Source organism: Mus caroli, unplaced genomic scaffold (assembly GCF_978045245.1).
Source record: "Mus caroli unplaced genomic scaffold, Mus_caroli_1 scaffold_8, whole genome shotgun sequence".
NCBI classification, from domain to species: Eukaryota; Metazoa; Chordata; class Mammalia; order Rodentia; family Muridae; genus Mus; species Mus caroli.
This window is the reverse complement of record NW_028227263.1, coordinates 18,045,700-18,066,227: the sequence shown is the minus strand read 5'-3', so window position 1 is coordinate 18,066,227 and position 20,528 is coordinate 18,045,700. Positions and strand designations below refer to the sequence as shown.

Sequence of the window (20,528 nt, the reverse complement as noted above, 5' to 3'; positions counted from 1 at the left end):
CATTTTATGGGGGACTTTTGGGATAGCATTGGAAATGTAATTGAGGAAAATATGTAATAAAAATATTAAAAATTAAAAAAAATAATGCCGTTTTAAATGACTTAAAGGCAGAAACAAAAAGGAGAGAGATATCCGACCTAATGAAATTGACACGTTGCAACTGTGGGTATTATGATGCTAGTAAATCCCAATGGTATTATATACCTTCTCAAAAAATGGGCTCTAGTGATTCAAGAAAAGGAGAAATTTGAAAACTGGACACAGGCTTTAGAAAGCAAATTAGATAAGATTATAAATAAAAAGGAGGCAAATACAAAGATAGGAGAAACACAAGAAAAAGAGAAATATAAAAAATGACGACAGACCTGAGAAGAGAAATTAGAAAAAAATTATAAATAGAATTAAGGATGATACTAAGATAGTCACAGGAGATAAAGCCAGAGTCTACAACACTGCCACATAATGAAGACCAGGAAAGGCAGCCAAAGGTTGTCAGAAAACCAACCTTCGTTTATCATCCAGTTAGCGTGAGACACCAGCTAACAGACGGTGGCCACCCTCCGGAAGAATTTGGATGGGGTCCCATGGGTACGCTGGATTTGAAAAAAAGACTGAGGAAACTGTCAACAATTTATGGTGTGCATTCACCATTTGTGAAGCAGATATTAAAATCTTGGGCGATTCAAAATAAAATAATCCCCCAAGACTGGAAAGACAAGAGCAATATTAGAACCTGGTCTGCAGTTACAGTAGTGCTCATGGTGGAGAGAAGAGGCTAGGGCGATGGAACAGAGAAATAGAGACAGAGGTATCTATCAATATCTCTCAAAATCAGCCTAGGTGACCATCATTTTGCTGAGGTACAGATGCAAGTCATATATGGCGAAGTCACCATGGCCTCATGTCACATGCCAGCTTTAAACAGTGGGACAAGGCTGAAGAGCAGGGAAAGGAATGGAACCACTTACTCAGATCGTACAAGACCCAAAAGAAGCATTCGCTGACTGTTCACAGAGAGACTGCAGTGTAGACAGAAGGGCATCGCATCCGCAAGCCAGGAAAGCCCTGACTGGAGCTTCAGTCTTTGAAGATGCTAACTCTGAATCCAACAAGGTGACCAGGCAAGATCAGCACCAGTGGATGATCAGATTAAAAATACAGTTCAGGGCTGGTGAGATGGCTCAGTGGGTAAGAGCACCTGACTGCTCTTCCAAAGGTCCAGAGTTCAAATCCCAGCAACCACAGGGTGGCTTACAACCATCTGTAACAAGATCTGACTCCCTCTTCTGGAGTGTCTGAAGACAGCTACAGTGTACTTACATATAACAACAAAAAAAAAATACAGTTCATACTGGATCTCACTCGTATGGTATGACTTTAACAGAAGTGATCTCTAAAGGTTTTAGGAAAAGCCAAACTAAACTGTCAAATGTTTTCATTGGGGCAAGGAAGGTCATTTTAAAAGCGACTGTAAGCATGGCAGTCCTTGAAATGACATTTTCTTTTTTCTAGAGATAACATGCAAAAAGAGTAAGCAGAAGGTTTGACAAAGGCTGTCATGGGGCTAATGAATGTGATCATCCAGGGACAAATAAGGCAACCCCGTGTCAGGAAATGCCCCAAGAGGCCCCGATATCAAACTTAAGTCAGCCATCTCAGGTCAACAACAGGGAGACATCTTCAAGACAGTTAAACAGACTGTTCTGGTTATGGTTGACATTAACAACCCAGATGTCAAAGAGTAGCTTCAATAGACAGGCCAGCCGGGCGGTGGTGGCGCACGCCTTTAATCCCAGCACTCGGGAGGCAGAGGCAGGCAGATTTCTGAGTTCGAGGTCAGCCTGGTCTACAGAGTGAGTTCCAGGACAGCCAGGGCTAGAGAGAATCCCTCTCTCAAAAAAAAAAAAACAAAAACCAACAACAACAACAACAACAAACAAAAACAAACAAACAAACAAAAAACCCAAAAACCTCAGCAGAGACCAAAAACCAAGTATTTTTGGCAAACTACTATAAATGATAAAAGACCACAGTGAAAAAGACAGAATTGAGATTCAATCTTTAGACTTTGAGAAAGCTAACATTGAATACAAAAGGTTATTAGATATTTAAAGACCAGACCCACACCTATTCATGAACGGATTAAAACTACTATGGCTATTGGATCTAACTTGTACAATTCTGTTACGATCTGAAAGACAGCTGCACACAATTTGAGAGCTCAGAATGTCCAATGCTTTGGTCGTGGAAGATCAAGCCATTTCCTAAAAGACTAAAGGACTGTAAGCAAACAGTTTCTTTTTTTTTTTTTTTTTAAGATTTGTTTATTTTTTATGTATATGAATACACTGTAGCCGTACAGATGGTTGTGAGCCTTCATGTGGGTGTTGGGAATTGAATTTTTAGCACTTCTGCTTGCTCTGGTTGGCCCGCTCACTCAGTCTCTGCTTGCAAAGATTTACTTATTATTATACATAAGTACACTGTAGCTGACTTCAGATGAGCCAGAAGAGGGCGCCAGATCTCATTATGGGTGGTTGTGAGCCACCATGTGTGGTCGCTGTGATTTGAACTCAGGACCTTCAGAAGAACAGTCAGTGCTTTTACCAACTGAGCCATCTCCCCAGCCCAAGCAAACGGTTTCTAAGAATAATAGTTTTGTTTTGTTTTGTTTTTTAAGATTTATTTACTATATGTAAGTACACTGTAGCTGTCTTCAGACACACCAGAAGAGGTCATCAGATCTCATTTCGGGTGGTTGTGAGCCACCATGTGGTTGCTGGGATTTGAACTCTGGACCTTCGGAAGAGCAGTCAGGTGCTCTTACCCACTGAGCCATCTCTCCAGCCCAGAATAATAGTTTCTACAATCCATGGAAAAGGTTTCCTGAGATGTGGAGAGAGCAGACACAGGGCTTATGAATACAGATCAGCAAGAGATACTCAAGGCGGCTTCTTACTATCAAAATAGGTCCAACAGAAAACAACATGAACTATTCATTCCCTGCCAGCCAAGAAAACACTGCTCTGGAGAGCAACTGGAAAAAGTAAAGCCCAGAGAACAGACAGCGCAGCTTGAACATGACTCACCGTTTAAAGACAGAGCAACTCCAGTAGACAGAACAGAGGATGCTATGGACACCAAACGTTTGAATAGCTTTGGCCCCCACAGACCAGTGTTCGAATGCTTGGCCCCCAGGGAGTGGCACTATTAGGAGGTGTGACCTTGTTGGAGGAAGCGCATCACTGTGAGGTTAGCTTATAGTCTTCTGGTGCCCAAGTTCCCCAAGTGTGAAATCAGACCCTCCTCCTGGCTGCCTGCTGAAGACATTACCCTTGCTGCCTTTGGATCAAGATGTAGAAATCTCAGCTCCTCCAGCATCAAGCATCTGCCTGCAGGATTCCATGCTTCCTACCATGATGATAATGGACTGAACCTCTGAAACTGTAAGCCAGCGTCAATTAAATGTTTTCCTTGACAAGAATTCCGTTGGGGGCTGAAGAGATGGCTCAGTGATTAAGAGCACTGACTGCAGGCCGGACGGTGGTGGTGCACACCTTTAATCCCAGCACTTGGGAGGCAGAGGCAGGTGGATTTCTGAACTCAAGGCCAGCCTGGTCTACAGAGTGAGTTCCAGGACAGCCAGGGCTACACAGAGAAACCCTGTCTCGGGAAAAAAAAAAAAAAAAAAAGAGCACTGACTGCTCTTCCAGAGGTCCTGAGTTCAATTCCCAGCAACCACATGGTGGCTCAAAACCATCTGTAATGGCATCCGACACCCTCTTCTGGTGTGTCTGAAGACAGTGACAGTGTACTCATATACATGAAATAAATAAATGAATATTTAAAAAAAAAAAGTTATGTTGGTCATGTCCCTTCACAGCAATAAAACCCCAAGGCACCAAATTAAGACATTTTGACAAACTTTTACAGATTATCAGAGGACAAAACTAAAGGTATTTATAAATAATATTAAAACTAAAGGAATGGCAGACATAAGAACAGATGCTACTACAATCTCAACAAAATCCTAGCCGCCAGATTTGGCCTCTTCAAAAGGTAGATATTCAATTTCAAGGAGTTGTAACTTTACACCAGACAAAGCTAAATATAAAATAACTTAAATATACAGGACCTGAAAGTCAAATAGAAAAATTACAGCTACATACGGCAGCTATAGCCATGAATGAATGAGGGAGAGATCTGCTGCAGCAGAAAGCACAGATTAACTAACTCCTCCAACTTCAAGGACGAGCCGTAAAGTAGGAGAGATTCCTGCTATCAAAGACAGTTACAGACTGTCCAAAGTGCCCATAAACCAGACACCACAAAAGTTGGCTCTCAAAATTTATAGGGAGGAACACTGCTAATAGAGTCCTTATTGGTTTACTAAATGAGATGGCTACTGAGGAGTCAGCTCACAGAAGTAATCTCTTACTGATAAAAGGAAACTTAAACAAAGGATCATTGAGGGTTTTCTTCCCAATACAGAAATAAAGGATATATTCATAAAACAAAAGCAGGGCCTGAAATCCCCCATAGATAGATAACATACCCTGGATTGTTACAAGGGCTGGTAAGTACATCCGCATACATGTTATAACTTTAGACTATCGGAAAGGAAAAGCGTCATGCTGGAGAAGAGGTTCTGTCTTTGTTTCAACAGGAGAAGAAAAGCTACGGATTCCTTCAAAATGAATGAAAATCAGATTTGACCAGGGGAGACCCCCTGAAGATCCTGACTGCAGACATGAAAGAAATCAAGAATACCAACAAAACAGGTTACATGTATTGCTGATCCCTCTACATGGGAGTAGCTCTGAGACTGGCTGAGACATGAAAATGTCTCCAACCAAGGCTTCAGCTAAGCACAGCCAATAAATCTTGTCGGCTACAAAATCCTCAGGACTTTCCATGCCATCCTTTCAAATAGCATAAAAGTTGATATTAGTTTGATTATACAATCTAAACTAACTTATAAAAGTAAGACAGATGGCTTCCCTGCTAGTACAGAGAGCAGCGTATAAAATCATCTTTAGCTGATTGTGCACACCATACATTTTATACATACGTTAATGCAAAAGTGTATATTACCTGTGAAAGTTCATATGTTTACAGACACCAATGCAGCTAAAACAACCATGACGGGGGCTGGAGAGATGGCTCAGTGGTTAAAAGCACTGACTGCTCTTCCAGAGGTCCTGAGTCCAATTCCCAGCAACCACATGGTGGCTTACAAACATCTGTAATGGCATTCGATGACCTCTTCTGTTGTGTCTGAAGACAGCTACAGTGTGCACTCACATATATAAAATAAATCTTTATTTAAAAAAAAAAAAAAAAGCAAGCCGGGCAGTGGTGGCGCACGCCTTTAATCCTAGCACTTGGGAGTCAGAAGCAGGCAGATTTCTGAGTTCGAGGCCAGCCTGGTCTACAAAGTGAGTTCCAGGACAGCCAGGACTACACAGAGAAATCCTGTCTTGAAAAAAAAGCAAAAAACAAGGAGTGGGGTGGATGCTCTATCGTTGTTTGTTGGATGACAGATGTTAAAAGGGAGTTGTTACAAGTTGTTAGTGGTCTTGGTCAGGGAGGAAACAAGGTAAAGAGGTTAGTCAATGATTTCTTTCTTTTGCTTTCCTCCATCTAAGGGGAAATAAGGGGGAAAACGGATGAAAAGGAAAATTGGGGAGAAGGAATGAAAAGAAACAAACGGGGAAGGGGGCACAAGAATAATAGGGTAAAACGGTAGACTATTAAATCTGCTTTTAGGCCAAAGAACTTCAACAAGCCAAATAATTTTACATTGGTATGGGCTTTGTTCAGTGATACAAATTTAAGGTTATATTTTGCTACAATATACTATGTATATACACACATACGTATATGTGTGTGTTATATGTAGCAAATATCATATTTATATATACATATAATGTATACATATGCATTATATAACTGTAACACATATACATATATGTTTCAACTTTTTGCAGGTATTATACCTATGTAATTCTTAAAAATGCAATATTAAAATCTAGTCCTTTTAAAAGCTGTTATTAGAAACTGTTTATGATAAATAAAAAATGCAGGTTAGGTCAATCAAACTTATGGTCATGTTAACTAATTTAGTTAATAACAGAAATTAGGCTAGAGAGATGGCTCAGCAGTTAAAGAGCACTGACTGTTCTTCCAGAGCTCCTAAGTTCAATATTCAGCAAGCGCATGGTGGCTCACAACCATCTGTAATGGGATCTGATTTCCTCTTCTGGTGTCATATAAATAAAATGTACTCATATAAATAAAATAAATAAATAGATCTTTTAAAAAAAAAGAAATAAATATATTTCCTAGGTTCGACAGATAGTAAGTAGACAGAAACAAGCAATGTTTGCCTATTCAGATCTACTATAGATAGACAGTCTTTAAAAACTCTCAGGGAGCTACAGAAAATGGCACTTAAAGATGTTTTATTAATAAAAGGACGTTTCTTGACACAGACAGGTCAGCTCCAGGCAGCACCCCCATTCTACTTCATAGAAGATGATGAGCATCGAGAACCTCCGTATGGAGTTTGCTTCAAACGTGGCAAACAAGCCACTGGGCAGGAAACTGCCCTTGCTTCAGCCGCTGACAGTATGCTGTCCAAACTGGACCAACAGGATGCAGGCAAGTCAACTGCTGAGCTTCTCAGGGATAGGGTGGGCAAGTCCTTCATAGCTCCTGCTCCCAGAGTGTCTGTCAGATATTCTGAACGAGGGCTGTGATGGTGCTCCAATGACTTGGGGAGATGTCATGTGGCTGTGCAGGCAGCCAGCTGTCTGTCATGTCTATAGATTTGGAAGCTGCTTCATCTGCACTGCCTGTACCTGTATACTCGGGTAGTTTCATTCCTTCTCGGGTCTCTGATAGGGCTGAAGACTGGGTAGTTACAGTCTTAGGCTTAAACTGTTTAGGATTTGAGAAAATGTTTTACGGTCTAAGAAGCTATTCTTAGGTTTATAAACGCAAATTTTGATAGAAAATGATTTATGTACAGAGCTCTAACTCCCTAAGACAGAATAGATGGTAGAGTACTTTTTTCCAAGGTTGCTAAATACAAATGGACTGGATGTTCTGAAAGTAATTCTCACCTGATAGTTATCGTGATTATTCTTATCATACATAGTTTACTGATGTTAGAGAAAGAGCCTTTCATTGAACTAAAAGGGAGAGATGTACAGAGAATTTCTTGTGTACTGTGTGGAAGAATCGCCTGTCAATAAAAAGCTGATGGCCTATTAGCAAAAGGCAGGGAAGAAGAGGCGGGAGTTCTGGTAAAGAGATAGGAACTCTGGGGAGTTAGTCAGGCCTGGGGGAGATTCCCCACCCAGGCTCTGAGGAGACAGATCTATGAAACTGAGGGGAGGTAACCAACCATGTGGCACACAGAATAGAAGAAACAGGTTATATGAGTGATGAGCTAGTCAGGGAACAGCCCCAAGCTCACGCTAGGCAGTTATCCATACACAAAAACCTTCCAAGTGGTTACTCAGGAACCGGGCCAGGCAGAAAGACCGCAGTGACACCTCTCCATGCTCCCCACCTGGCTGTGCACGGGATGTAGCTCTCAACTACTTCTCCAGCATGTCTCCAGCCTGCCTGCCACCATGCTCCCCGCCATAATGATAAAAGACTAACCCTCTGAAAAGGGAAACAAGACCACAGTTTAAATGCTTTCTCCTTTACAGGAGTTGCCCTGGTCTCAGTGTCTCTTCACAACAGTGAACAGTGTCTAAACAGGTTTCAAATTTTGATTGGTTGGATGAAGCATCTATCAAAAGAAGGCTTATTGACAGAGTTGGAGATGCCTGATACCCCTTGGCTTAGTGCTGATGAAGGGATTTTAAGACTCAGGGGATTGCAGTGCTAGAGTGGGTACGCTGTGTAAAACCTAATCCTCCATAATGTGAAGGCCCAGAAGACACGCCCTTCACAAATCCTTTAAGACACAAAATGGTGAGAGGGACACCAGCACATTTGAAGAGTTTTGCCCTTTTCCTTGTGCCAGACCTAAGGGCTGGAGATGCTGCTGCCCAGTGGATGAATTAAATGCAATGGGTTTAACTGGGGCCCAGAGTAGCAGGGCCAGGTGGCAGCACTGAATTAACTAAGGCAAGGTGATCATAGTTATTCCAATGAGCAGCACAACCACAAAGCAATGATCGTAATTGCCTGCCATAATGGTCAGCACAGGCAATGTGAATTTTAGTGTGGCATGACTGGTATGGACTTAGGTACTGGGTAACCCACCATGGTGTTTCCAGGCATGAAACAGATAGGAAGCCTACTATGTTCTCCTCTATATAAGCAGAAAATTTCTCAAACAAATAAAAGGCTACACTAAGTCATGACCAAGAGAGAATCTCAACCTGTGAACCAATTTCTAGAGTTGAGCCAGTTTGCAGACCCAGATCTCCCTGAAGTGGGAGTGGCCAAGTTCCAATGATTAAGGACCTTGATAAGACACCCAAAAGTTTTACTGTTAGTCTTTCTCCTGTCCTTCCCCAGAGGGCCCTAGGGTCTTTTAGAAGGGAAATTGTACACGAGGGGAAGGAGACTATCAGACTGCCTGAGGTCTACTGAATGCTGTTCTGAACTGACCCTGGCTCTGGGAAACCCCTAGAAACATTATGGCCCATCAGTTAAAGTCAGAGCTTATGGAAGCCAGGTGATTCATGGAGTTTAGGCTGAAGTCTGACTCACAGTAGGCCCAGGGAGAGCCTGAATTTCTCCTGTGGTTATTTCCCAAGTCCCAGAATGCATAATCGGGATAGATATACGTAGAAGTTGGCAGAATTCTCACACTGGTTCCCTGGTCTGTGGTGTGAGGGCTATTACGGTTGGAAAGGCTGAACGGGAGTCTTTAGAGTGACTCTCTACCATGGAAAATCAAAACCAATATCGAATACCAGGACAACTGTCACCATCAAGGACTTGGAAGACACAGCGGGGAGAGGGGTTCCCAGATCTCCCTTTAGCTCTCCTACCTGGCCTATACAGAATATTTTGTTAAGAATCTGTTTGTGCTGGGCGTGGTGGCGCACGCCTTTAATCCCAGCACTCGGGAGGCAGAGGCAGGCGGATTTCTGAGTTCAAGGCCAGCCTGGTCTACAACGTGAGTTCCAGGACAGCCAGGGCTACACAGAGAAACCCTGTCTCAAAAACCAAAAAAAAAAAAAAAAAAAAAAATCTGTTTGCACAGATAATTGTGTTTTCTTCACTAAATTTCTTTAGCATACAGCGTATCATCAATTGAGATAATATCAATGGTTCTCACATTTAAGTTATGAGGTATTAAAGTAGCTTCCCTCAAGGGCCATTGCCACCTATTCTAAAATGTATAATGAATTTGTGGTTGTACATGTTAAAGTTATAATTATGACCTGGTTACCGTTTTCATTTGGAAATTAAGCATGACATAAGGAGAGATGATTGTGTCACAAGCTGATAAATGGTGGGCCTGTGGCTGTTCTTGGTTGGCGATTTGAAATCTATGAATTAGCTAAAACCCAAGTGGCTGGATACACCTCCAAGGGATTTGTGCTGGTTAGATCATCTGAGGTGGGAAGACCCATCCTAAATCTGGGCCATGCCTCCTGGCGACAGCCTATATAAAGGACAGGGAAGGTTTTTTTTGTTTTTGGTTTTGGTTTTTTTGCTTTCTTGCCCTCACTGGCCCTGGCAAGTCCATCCCCTCACTGGCATTACAGTCTACTTCTTTGGGATTCCCAAGTATATTGAAGACCACCTGAGACATCCCAGCCTCATGTACTGAACAACTAGTGGATTCTAGAACTTTCCACTGGGAGACAGCCATTGCTGGACTAACTGGACAACATCTCAGAAGTCATTCTACTAAATTACCTTTACATATATTCAGTCAGCTGTGCTCCTTTAGAGAACCCTGACTAACAGAGCTACACAATGACAGGATAGAGACTTAGACATGCTGGCTCAGGAACCTCATTCCTAGGGAATGGAGGAAGGGCTGGGGACACAATGGGCATAAGAAATGGAAAGGATAAGGAGATAAGAAAATGAAACTAAGGTCCATGTGACATCTCAGGGGCTCTGTCACCATTCAGCCATTTGAGTCCAGAGGCTCAGATCAGAATCTGGAGGAAGGGGATTCACTTAAGAACAGGTGTAAAGCAGGAGAGCATATAGTTTCCATAAAGAAAAAACTAGCACAGAGCAACACACGCTCCAGTGACATGGACCAGGGTAGAGTGGGGAAGAAGGGAGCACAAAGGGAAGAATCCCAGAAAGCATGCACGTGGAGACGGAAGGGAGGGCACAGCATGTGCATCAGGGATGTGACCAGAGGATGAGTGGCTCCTAGATCAAAGCAGGGCTGGAGGTGATGGACATGGGAAAAGTAGGAACCAGCCCCCTGGGGACAATAGCCAAGGCCTGTGGCAAAAAGGAGCTTTAGTCCTTTAATGCTACTCAGAAATGGCTACCTGCTGTGGGCCAAACCCTGCCCCGCCTCCCTGATGGGCAGGTCTCTGGTGCTTGCCCAACACCTTCTCTGTAATATGGGATGATAAGGAGAAGAACTGTCATTTACTGAGCTCTTACCGTGCATCAATCAAGGGCTCTCTCTGCATGTAATTCCTCATTTCATTTTTTTTTTTTTTTTCGAGACAGGGTTTCTCTGTGTACTCTTGGCTGTCCTGGAACTCACTCTGTAGACCAGGCTGGCCTCGAACTCAGAAATCCGCCTGCCTCTGCCTCCCAAGTGCTGGGATTAAAGGCGTGCGCCACCACCACCGCCCGGCTCCTCATTTCATTCTTAAAAAATGGCTCGGGCTGGTGAGATGGCTCAGTGGGTAAGAGCACCCGACTGCTCTTCCGAAGGTCCGGAGTTCAAATCCCAGCAACCACATGGTGGCTCACAACCATCCGTAACGAGATCTGGCGCCCTCTTCTGGAGTGTCTGAAGACAGCTACAGTGTACTTACATATAATAAATAAATCTTTAAAAAAAAAAAATGGCTCACATTTACTCTCATCCCATTTTACAGATGACAAAACAAGGCAAATGAAAACAAAGAGGCACATCACACTGAGAATGACAGCAGAGCTGGAGAGAAGGCCCCCAGTGTCCACGTGGTGGCTCACAACTGTTTATAACTCCAGGTCCAGGATGTGTGGCACACACACAAATGCGGGCGCACGCACAACCCCTATGCTCAGGGGTTAAGAGCACCTGTTGTTCTTCCAGAGGACCCAAGTTCCATTCCCAGCTAAAACTGTAACTCCAGTTTCAGGGGCAGTGTCGCCTTCTTCTGGCCTCCTCTGGCACTGCACACACATAGTGACAGGCATACTTGCAGGCACAACTCCCATACACATAAAATAAAAATAAAAAAAGAAACTGAACATAGACAGTGAAATTCAAAACCAGAACTTGAACTGATAAGCCACACAAGGCTCTTTACAGTTTACAGAGCATCTACATCACTTCCCAGTGTCACTGAGCAGTATGAGAACATGGCAGGTTACCACATGTGGCCTGCTGACTACTGACCCTTCTGAGGTGTCCACGCCCTAAGCCCCAGAAAAGGAATACGTTACTTCACCTGAAAATGAGGTTTTCAGACAAACTGAATTCATAGATGGGTGGGGGTGGGGTGATCCTGTATACTTAGGCAAGCCAGTATGATCACATGGGGCCACATGAGCAGCAGGAAGACCAGGTAAAGAGACTTAATGATGGAAGCAGAAAGACGAAAAGGTTAGAAGTCACAGCGGGGTTGAGGAGAGGCCAAGCCACAGCTTGAATCCATTCCTAAACCCAGGTAGCTTCTAGAAGCTGGAAACACCAAGAAAATGGATTTTCCCTGACAGCCTCCTGCAGGAGCCAGCCCTGCAGACACCTTGACTCTAGCCCAGTGACACTGATTTTGGACTTCTGACCTTCGGAATGATAATACTACAAATCTGGGTAACACTAAGCCAGTCACTTTTGGTTTCACAGCAAAACGAACACATGCAGTCAGACTTCCTAGTCAACCCTGGCTCCACTATTACTTCCAGAGACGCTTGGACGGGTTAAGTGAGTCCTCCCGAAACCTCCATCTCTCCTTTGGTTAAAAATTAAAACAGGGCTAACTCACCTGACCCTGCTTCTCTGACAAGTACAGATTGAGTGCGTGTATGCAGTTTCTCACTAGGCACTGGCCAGGGGTGGGAGACGGATTGGGGACAGGTAAGGGTGGAGTGGGGAGTGAGGCCTAGTTATTACCCCATTGGTCAAGAGAACTACCAAGGGCTGGTGAGATGGCTCAGTGGGTAAGAGCACCCGACTGCTCTTCCAAAGGTCCAGAGTTCAAATCCCAGCAACCACATGGTGGCTAACAACCACCCGTAATGAGATCTGGCGCCCTCTTCTGGAGTGTCTGAAGACAGCTACAGTGTACTTACATACAATAAATAAATAAATCTTTAAAAAAAAAAAAAGAGAACTACCAAAGAGTCAGAGAGTAGAAATGACCAGCCTAGAGCCACACATATAGTGACAGAGGAACTCAATAATCCTCCTGTGTACTGGGATTACAGCCCTGTTTATTTACCCAGTTACTCATGAAGCATTTGCTAAGCTGTGTCCCCAGCGTTGAGCTAGGAACAGCTGGGAACCTAGTTCTATCCTTGAGAAGCCTGAAGCCTAAAAGACAGAAATACAGACTCAAAGTCTGTAAATATTGAGAAAACAGCCTGATAAATATTGAGACGAAGGGAAGGAAGCTTAAAGGTCTGTAGAAACTCAAAGGTGTGGATGCTGATGGCGTCTAGCATCAGGGGAAGACATCTAGGAGGAGATGATAATTACACAAGAGCCAAGGACTCAGCCCAGAAGTGTGGGCTCCACATGGAAGGGATGGCTCAGCTGGAGACAATGCTGTAACTTACTGAGGGCAGGGAGGGGGCTGAGTGCTTCCTCTGGGCCTGGGTTCCTAAATTGGGGACTGCAATCTGCTGGGCCCTGGGCAAGGTAAAGGTCGCTGAAGGGCAAGGTGGGGGTGCAAGGGAGGCGAGGTCCTGGCTCAAGCCCTCACCCCACATGTAATCATGGCGTGACTACAGGTCATCTCAGAGCCTTGTGACCCCATCTGAGGAACAGAGCATGAGCCAAAACTGTCTCCAAAGACCCTCCCCAGCCTCGACAGGGAAATGACATGACACAAAATTACAAAAGGGTCTTTATTTATAAAAAGCCAAAGGGGCCCCTGGAGCAACAGGACAGGAGGCAGGCGGCTTCTCAGGGGTCAGGGGCATTTGGACAGATGCGCTTGAGTGGGGGGGCGCCCTCCGAGTCCTCTGTGTCACCCTGGGCTGCCTCAGGGACAGATGGCACTGGCTCAAAGACAGGGTAAGCTTCAGGGGCCTGAAGAGGAAGGGCGGACAGGTGTGAGCTCCACTCTAACCCGAGAGTACAGCCTCCTAGACTCTGCCTTTTCCACTCTGCTCCCGTGGGAACCCAGAGTCTGGCCCAGGACCGGGTAACCAGAATGTAGGGTAAGGCACCAAAAACAAAAGCAACACTGTTTGGGGGAAAGAACTTGATTTTTCTGAAAAGCAAATCAAGGTAGTTCTTATAGGGGAAGGCACTGTCTTAGGCTAAGTTTACAGCTCAGGACGTGTGTCTGTGCAATGCAGGGGACCCAGGCTCTTGCGCACGCTTAGGAAGCTTAGGAAGTTCCACCAAGCTGCATTCTGAGCCTAGATTTATTTTTTTTTTTTTTAAGTCCTTAGAGGAGCACCAAGATCATTCCAGGCTCTCGCTGCTCTTCTACCAGCCATGAAGCAGCCCTCAGGGTGCTGACTGTAATACTCTTTACCCGCGAATCCAACCTCCAGCTAAGCCTGGCATGAAGTCTTCCTGCTTCCCCAAAGCCTCCAGTCCCCACAAGGCCAGAGTGCAGACTCTGGCCTCTCTCACCTCAGCTTCTAGCAATTCTGGAACAGGCTCCTCCTTGGTCAGCTTTGGGGGTTCATCAGTACCGCCTGCAGGTGTCCCCCCTGGATCTGTAATACCAAACAAAGAGATACTTCCTGAGCAGCGAGTCTGTGCTGGGAGAATGGATCAGGGACAAAAGAAACAGGCAGGCACTGGTCACATGTAGCAGCAGAGGGGGATGCCAAGTTGCCAAGGAAGGAAGACTCAGGTTGGATCTTGTTAGTGGGGAGTGAGCCAGGAGACAACAGAGATAGAGCAGAACTTAGGCAGACAGAAATAGATGCTTAGCAACCACAGATCCTAAATCATCTGCAGAATGGAAATAGTGTCAGTCATACCACAAGAGGCTGCTGTGTGTGTGGATCAAGGGTGGAGCTGCTCAGTAAGTGCCAGGTAGCAAGTTCATTCATTCACTTATTCATTCATTTCTTACATTTCTGTGGTAGTAGAGATAGGGCTCAGGGCCTTAGGCAAGTCAGGTAAGCACCTACCACCGGGACGCTTCCCCGGCCCTATCAGTTTATATTAGCAAAAGTATTTGGAACAATCTCGGTATGGCCCAGGGGCCTATGTCACAGTGTTCTTGACAGGGGAACAATTTTGGCGGCAACAGTTTGTCAAGGGCTCAGTGTAAAGTGAAGGAACCAAAAGCCTCGGGGAGCCGAAGAAGGATGTGAAGCAGGAAAATAGCCATCTCGAACGTGTGCTTTAGGAAAGCTGCTCTGCAGCTGTGTGGAGGCCACCGGGACAGGCGAGGGAGAAACGAGAAGGCAGAGCCAAAGGCACAGGAGTCAGGCACACCTGGGAAGTGGTACTGACCAGACAAGGGGTGGACTATTTGAAGACAGAGGAGCTGAAGAGTGCTCAAGCCCAAGGTGTTGGTCACTGGCTCTGTAAGTCTGGGCATCTTTCTCTAGATGTTGGTCTCCTCGTGTACAGAGAGGACTCATAATAGGATCATCGGTCCCAAAAGATGACAGTGAAGATTAAATGTGAAAACAAACAACAGAACATCGGAGTGCTCAGAGGAACTACTCACAGACAAGCGGTTCTGTTAGCTGTTAATCTATTGCTATTAATCCCTATGATTATTGGAATTATTTATTCTCTGAACATCTATTACGCATCCCACATGATCAAGATCAGTATGGCTGGCAGGAGATGATAACAGAAAAAGACAATAAGCAAGCAAAGAAATAAATCTGCAAAAAAAGAAATGTCAGATGGTGATATGCTCCCTATAGATCTAAGAAGCCAGAGGAGGCACAGCTGGAGGTGATCTTCTGCCAGGGTCAGGGAAGATTCCCTGAGGGAGGCAGAACCGGGAGAGAGGACATAATATAGAAACAAGGACAGGATGGTGGGTTCAACTTTGATGAGAGGGCTCCTGAGAGCCACAGGGCCCTACCTCTCTCCTGGCCCAGTTGTGGGGGCTGAGTATCTTCAGTAATCACTTCTGGGGGTCCAGTGGGTGATCCTGGGCGGCTGGGCTGGGGCGTCCCCCCAGGGCTGGGCTCAGTGCCCTTTTGCAATGAACCTTCGGAATGGAAACTCTGGTTGCTGTTCTCATCTGATGAAGCAAAAGCCGCGTTAATTAGCCAGAGATCCCCAGGGGATTCCTTCAGTTTCCCACCCCCCCCCTCCATTCCAGAATCTCTACATACCATTGAGATCCAGTAGGATGAGGGGGCCACCCCCTCTGGGACTGGTGCCCCTACCACGTCTCTCCCGGCCACGGGATCTCTCTGCCCCGCCTCCTGCCCGCCGCCTCTCCTGGGGGTTAGAGAGGTAAGATCAGAGCTAGTTGTGTAGGGAGCTCTTACAAAGCCCTTCAATACGAATAAGGAAACCTAGGCTCAGAGAAGCGAAAGGTGCTGCTTCAGGTTGTGTAGATTGGTTAGGTCTTGAACTTGGAGAAAGTGTGTGTGTGTGTGTGTGTGTGTGTAAGTGCGCTCGCGCTCGTGCCCCCTAATAATCGTTACCATCTGCCTGGGCTCCACACTGGAGTCTCCAAGCCGACTGAAGGTGGAGGCCAAGGCTGGGAGGGAAATTGCTTGAGGCTGCACAGATGCAAAGCCTGTTGGGGGTTGGGGCTTGCTCACCTCCTCCTGGGGATCCACCACAGGCACCCACTTGAAGATTCGAAGGGAAGTGTCACCCACAGTCACCCAACGCTTCTCCCTGTGGGAGGTCAGGAGACTGGATCAGGGAGGCCCAAGGATGAGCCCCACAGACTGGAGGTCAGGGAGGTGTGCTAGGGTAGGGACAGCTTCGCGAACACTGGCACAGAAGCAGAAAGAGCCCTCAAACCCCAGGGCAAAGCAGAAACGGATATAACTTGGAGCTGCGGTTTTGCAGACACCTGGGGCACTCAGCAGGGCGCCACCAAGGCCTGGCCAGGGACTCTGGCAATGAAGACCCGGGGCCGAGCTTGCTAGAGTGTCAAAAGCTTCAGGGGGCGGGGCATAGATGAGGGCTCCCGCTCAGGGAAAGCACCACTCCGGACCACGCTTTGTAGACCTCTGGGAATTGCCGGGGAAAGGGGGCGCCCTGTCGATTCAGAGCACAGCTGGTGGGCGGGGGCAGCGGGCCAGGAAAGGGCGGACGCGTTTGGAGGAGGTGGCTTGGCTGTATCCCTGGCCCGGGGGCAGCGCTCACCATCTCCGGACCTTCTCGATGGTCGCCATCACCTTCTTGATGTCATCTTTGGCCCGGCTCCGGGTCTCGGCCCGCACGGTCCGGCCGGCCATGCTGGCGGGGCTGGGGCCCGGACAGAGCCCTTGGCGGGGCGGCCTGTGGTCCGGCGATCTCAGGCTGCGCGCCAGGCCCCAGCGCCGCTCTTTCGGCCTGCCGTCCCTCCGGGAGTTGGCCGCGCCCTCCCTCGCTCCCCAACGCCTCCGCGCGTCCCCGCCTGGCTTCCTAAGACCGCGCCCCGCCCCGGCCCGTCCCCGGAGCGGCCCGGGCGGCGCGGGCTGCTAGAGCCCCGGCCTGGAAGCCCGGCCAGCCCCGCCCCGGCCCGGGCCCGCCCCTCGGGGCGCACGGACGCACAGCGCCCTCTGCCAGCCACGGAGAGGGAGAGCTGGGGGGCAGCTGTGCGGCTGGACGCGCGCGGCCCGAGCGAGGCGGTGCGTTCCGGCCACGTGGGCTCAGGGGTGCGCGAGAGGGACTGTCCTGGTGTGCGTCCGCGGCGGGTGGGCGTCCCTGAAATGCTCTGTGCGCGCGTCTGCCCTCTCCAGGCTGTTTGATTCTACGCTGCCCAACTTAATTTGTTCATTCATTCATTGAACAGTCCCATGAACAGTGCCAAGTACGCGCCAGACTCTGCGAGTGGAGAGCGGGCCTCCTCAGCCAAGAATGGCGGGAGTGAGAAAGACCATGTAGATGGGGTAGCAGAGCAACTTGGCATTCCTTGAATCAGGGTGTGTAATTGGTAGAGATACTTTGGAAAACTGGTAGGCTTCCAGTGAAAAACTTATGCCAACCCCGTCTTCCAACACTTTCCACTCCCAAGCTATCAACACTCAACAGAAGGAATGTGTGCTTGCCTAGTTTTTTGTCAGCCTGACATAAACTAGGACATCTGGGATGAGGGAGCCTTGGTGGAGAAAGCGCCTCAATCAAGATGCCCTATAGGTAAGTCTGTGGGGCCGTTTTCTTGATGATAGTTGATGTGGGAGAGCCCACACCACTGAGGGCAGTGCCACCTCACCTCTGAGCACTCTAAGAAAGCAGGCTGGACAAGCCTTGGGGAGTTAGTCAGTAAGCAGCGTTCTTCCAAGGTCTCTGCTTCAGTCCCTGCCTCCAGGTTCCTGCTTTAAGTTCCTTCCCTGACTTCATAACGGACTATCACTGCAAGCTGAAATACATCCTTCCCTCCACGAGGTGCTTTTGGTCATGGTGTTTATCACAGCACTAGAATCCTCACTAGGACAAAATGTGGTGTCTGTATGAACACCAAGATATGAATACTGGAAAGTTTGGGACTCTTCTCACAGTAGCAAGAACCTGGAAACAACACAAAGAATGGAATGGAAAAGCAGTCACGACCTATTTCTACCATGGACACAGACAGAACCACCCGAGTACAGCTATGTGCAACAGTGGAGAGAGATCTTGGATAAAAGAAGTCAGATGTGACAGCATGCATTAAAATAATAATTAGAATAATTAGGATTATATACATACATACCTATATATAATTCTATATATAACAGAAAACAAATACATTTATTTGGGGGGGGGTCTGGACAGTGATCACTATTGGGACTACCAAGCAAAAGAAGGGGTTTCTGGGACCCGCTTGTCACACTGGTTTTAAGTCTGTCAAGATGTACATCTATTACTTGTGTAATTTTTCTTGTGTCTATTATAGTTCAGCTAAAGGTTTACTTAAAATGGATGCTGTCAAGATGTCTCAGTGAATAAGGCACTTGCCACAAAGCCCGATGACCCGAGCTCAATAATTGGGAGCCCATGTGATAGAAGAGAGAACCCACTCCTGACAGCTCTCTGACCTCCACACCTCTTACACATCATACACAGGCAAAATAAATGAGAGATGTTTTGGGTTTTCCTTTAAAAGAAAAAAAGGAAAGAAAGGCCAGATATGGTGGCTCACACTTTAATCCCAACACCCAGGAGGCAGAAGCAGTCAGATCTCTACATGTTTGAGGTCAGCCTGGTCCAATAATGAGATACATAGTAAGACCCAGTCTCAAGAAGAAAGAAAGTGGGGGCTGGAGACGACGTGGCCTCGTGGTTAAGAGCTCTTACTGCTTTCCCAGAGAACTGTAGTTTGGTTCCCAGCGCCCATGTTGCACTGCCTGTAAATCCCCTCCAGGGGATTCCATGCCCTCTTGTCTCCTCCAGCACCCACACTCAGACGCACACATGGCCCCGACACACACTCAGATGAAAGGGAAGGAGATGAGAGTGTCTCACCTGGTTTTTATTTGAAGCTGTGCTGTCAACTAGATAGGATGTGTCTGCTGTGCTGTGTGTGTGAGGGGTGTCTGTGATGTTTTGGTGTGACCATGTCCACCATGACTGACAGCGTTTCCAAACGATAAGAAGTAAAATCTCTGCTTGTCACACCTGCATGACCGTGGGCAAGTCATTTGGCTCATTGCCTCCTCTATTATGGAAATGAGTTAACGTGTATATACCAGCATTTAGGATAGTGCTTGGCACACATGAATACCCAATACATACTGCTGGTTAGTGGGTGTGGGTGTGGCCACTGCTGACATTGTGGCCTCACCATTCACCTGTGGTGTGCTCTGCCAGTGAACTTTGTTCTGATAGTCTCACGCAGGCTCTTCCAGTTTCCTTTCTCACAAGCTCCACTCAAGTGGAAACTTCTGGTTTGGAAAGTCAGTTATATCAAATGATAGTTTGCTGGGGCACACAGGTGAAGGGATGTCTTGTTAAGCAGACACGTGAAAGAATGCTGTTCTGAAGCAGACACAGGTGAAAGGTCCCATGATGAAGGAGTAGAAATGTGACCCCAGGGTCAGTGGGACACTGAGCATTGGTGTGGTTTGCTCCGCCTTGCTGTTCTTCCCTAAGAACACGAGTGTATTGGTTCACCTTACATACTGTTGTTGAGCTCAACTTGTGGTAACACCACCATTGAGAGAAACTCAGCCAAGAGCTGCTCCTGAGGTTCCTGTGGCAGCTGCTGCTTCAGTGGCCTTGGGCCAGTTGGTGAGCCTTGCAGTTTCTTCAGGATTAAACTACAGCTGCTGGTTTGTGCATGGCGTCTGCCTGCCTAGAGGACTGGACGGTAGCTGCTGAGTGTTTGGTGTTTGCTATGGGACTGAACTGCTGACAAAGGAGATCAAGCTTGCCCCCCAAAGAACTATTGCTGAACAGGTCCACCTCCCCCATATCCTAACAACTTTTTGTTACAAGTTCTTTTTGGGTGACCTCCCTGAAGCTTGTGCTTACCTGTGTAGAAGGCTGGGTCTGAATGCCTTAGTACACACGCAGATGTGTGCGAGGTTCTCTAACGGTAAGGTGAGGAACAGACAGTCTCACTTCTGATCAGTGTGACAGAGAAATTAGAAGGCATTTAAGATAACTAGACCAGGGGGTGCATGCCCATAGGTGGGCCCTAATCTAAACAAGGCTTCCCTGGCCTCTCTTTGTCTTCCTCCAAAAGGAAGACCTGCCTGCATTCTTCTCCTGCCAGCCCTGCACCTTTCCTCTCAGGTTTCCCAGCTTTTCCCTCCAAAGCAGCCAATAAACAGGCTCTACCTCAGGTCTGAGCCGGAGTCTCCTCCCAACAGGACACAGAACTGCCTTAAAGGCCCAAGTTCCCATTCACTGTGCCAACACCTGCCTCCCAATTCTGGCCCCTTCCCAGTCTAAGCTCACAAGCCGGTTACTGAGCTCTGGGCCAAGGAATTTTGACTGAAAGTAATGGTGGGAAGGAAATATTTGGGGTCTGAGCTATGATTGGCCGAGCCCGAGCCACGCCCCTAGCCCTTTCCCCCTTTTTCCCCCTCCCCTCCTCCTCCCCCGGAGG

The 20,528-nt window shown here is 46.9% G+C and overlaps 1 protein-coding gene across 4 annotated transcripts in view; it reads right to left on the bottom strand.

Moving 5' to 3' along the window:
• The window catches only part of Bcl7c (BAF chromatin remodeling complex subunit BCL7C), a 64,241-nt gene extending 47,215 nt beyond the window's left edge, over positions 1–17,026 (bottom strand). For 2 of the 4 annotated variants that reach the window (XR_015047806.1, XM_085841289.1), the window contains exons 1-5: positions 16,658–17,022; positions 16,102–16,180; positions 15,664–15,772; positions 15,408–15,569; positions 13,982–14,067 (exon numbers count right to left, since the gene is read on the bottom strand). Coding sequence is in view for 3 of the 4 variants with exons in the window: in XM_085841289.1 (XP_085697415.1) it covers positions 13,982–14,067; positions 15,408–15,569; positions 15,664–15,772; positions 16,102–16,180; positions 16,658–16,749 (528 nt within the window). In the remaining variant the exon portion in view is untranslated. Of the gene's footprint in view, positions 1–13,228; positions 13,427–13,981; positions 14,068–15,407; positions 15,570–15,663; positions 15,773–16,101; positions 16,181–16,657 lie in introns of those variants that run through there. The other 2 variants (XM_021166338.3, XM_085841288.1) reach the window with 2 other exon arrangements.
• Between the last annotated feature and the right edge of the window lie 3,502 nt (positions 17,027–20,528).